The sequence below is a fragment of the Lagopus leucura genome, unplaced genomic scaffold (genome assembly GCF_019238085.1).
Source record: "Lagopus leucura isolate 7727_CA_CO unplaced genomic scaffold, USGS_WTPT01 34679-0_obj-0_obj, whole genome shotgun sequence".
Classification (NCBI taxonomy): Eukaryota; Metazoa; Chordata; class Aves; order Galliformes; family Phasianidae; genus Lagopus; species Lagopus leucura.
Genome location: NW_024966180.1, coordinates 4,050 through 5,909, shown reverse-complemented (window position 1 = coordinate 5,909; position 1,860 = coordinate 4,050). Strand labels below are relative to the sequence as shown.

Here is a 1,860-nt window from a genome sequence, read left to right as displayed (position 1 = left end):
ATATGGGGAGGGGGGAGGGGGGAAAGTCAGGTGGGGGGAACCAGAGAGACCCCAAAAGGGAAACCCCATGGGACCCTAAAAGGGGGGCCTGATGGGAAATGGAGTGGGGATGCAATGGGAGCACAATGGGAACCCCAATGGGATCCAAAATGGCGCCCAATGGGAAGCAATATGGCACCCATTGGGAAGCAAAATGGCGCCCAAAGGGAATCCAATGGGAACCCAAGGGGAACCAATATGGCACCCAATGGGAACCCCAGGGGAATCAATATGGCGCCCAATGGGAACCAATATGGCACCCAATGGGAACCAATATGGCGCCCAACAGGAATCCAATGGGAAGCAATCTGGCGCCCAATGGGCACCCAATGGGAACCAATATGGCGCCCAACAGGAATCCAATGGGAAGTAATATGGCGCCCAAAGGGAACCCAATGAGAACCAATATGGTGCCCAACGGGAACCCAATGGGAAGCAATATGGCGCCCAGTGTGAACCAATATGGTGCCCAATGGGAATCCAATGGAAACCCAAGGGGAACCAATATGGCTTCCAACAGGAATCCCAATGCAAACCCAATGGGAAGCAATATGGCGCCCAACGGGCACCCAATGGCAAATCCCAAATGGCCCCCGCCGCCCCCCGCCCCTTTTTGGGGTCTCACCTTTGGCTGAGCCCAAGACGTCGGCGTAGCTGAAGCCCCCCACAAAGACGACCCCCCGGAAGCCATCGAGGGTGGCGGCCCCACTGCAGAGGTCCTCCGTGGTGACATCCCACACCTGTGGGGCACGGCGGGGTCGTGGTTGTGGGGTCAGAGCTTTGGGGGTGGGGGGAACCCCAGCGTGGGGATCCGGAGTGGGAATGGAATGGGACCCCGAATGGGAGCCAATATGGGAACCAATAAGGGAAATAATATGGCTGCCAATGGGAACTAATAGGGAAACCAATATGGCGCCCAATGGGAACCAATATGGCAGCCAATGGGAACCAATAAGGGAACCAATATGGGATCCAATATGGGAACCAATATGGCAGCCAATACGAACCAGTAAGGGAACCAATAAAGGAACCAATAAAGGAAACAATATGGCAGCCAATAGGAACCACTATGGGAACCCCAGTGGGAGCCAATATGGGAACCAATATGGCACCCAATGCGAACCAATATGGGAACCCCAGTGGGAGCCAATATGGGAACCAATATGGCAGCCAATGGGAGCCAATATGGGAATCATTATGGCCCTTGTTGGGAACCAATAAGGGAACCAATATGGCAGCCAATGGGAACCAATATGGGAACCAATATGGGAACCAATATGGGAACCAATATGGGAACCAATATGGCAGCCAATAGGAACCAATATGGGAACCAATATGGGAACCAATATGGGAACCAATATGGAAGCCAATGGGAACCAATATGGGAACCAATAAGGGAACCCATATGAGAACCAATATGGCATCCAATAGGAACCAATATGGGAACCAATATGGCAGCCAATGGGAACCAATATGGGAACCAATATGGCAGCCAATGGGAACCAATATGGGATCCAATATGGCAGCCAATGGGAACCAATATGGGAACCAATATGGGAAACAATATGGGAACCAATATGGCAGCCAATAGGAACCAATAAGGGAACCAATATGGGAACCAATATGGCAGCCAATAGGAACCAATATGGGAACCAATATGGGAACCAATATGGCAGCCAATGGGAACCAATATGGGATCCAATATGGGAACCAATATGGCGCCCAATGGGAACCAATATGGGAACCAATATGGGAACCAATATGGCAGCCAATAGGAACCAATATGGGAACCAATATGGGAACCAATATGGGAACCAATAT

At 51.3% G+C, this 1,860-nt stretch overlaps 1 protein-coding gene across 1 annotated transcript in view; it reads right to left on the bottom strand.

The window, feature by feature from the left end:
* Nucleotides 1–779: 779 nt before the first annotated feature.
* LOC122192455 overlaps nt 780–1,860 on the bottom strand; it is a gene marked incomplete at its 3' end in the record, with an annotated part of 1,909 nt that continues 828 nt past the window's right edge. Inside the window, exon 2 of the mRNA XM_042893002.1 lies at nt 780–1,218. Within this exon, the coding sequence (XP_042748936.1) occupies nt 780–1,218 (439 nt within the window). The remainder of the gene's footprint in view (nt 1,219–1,860) is intronic.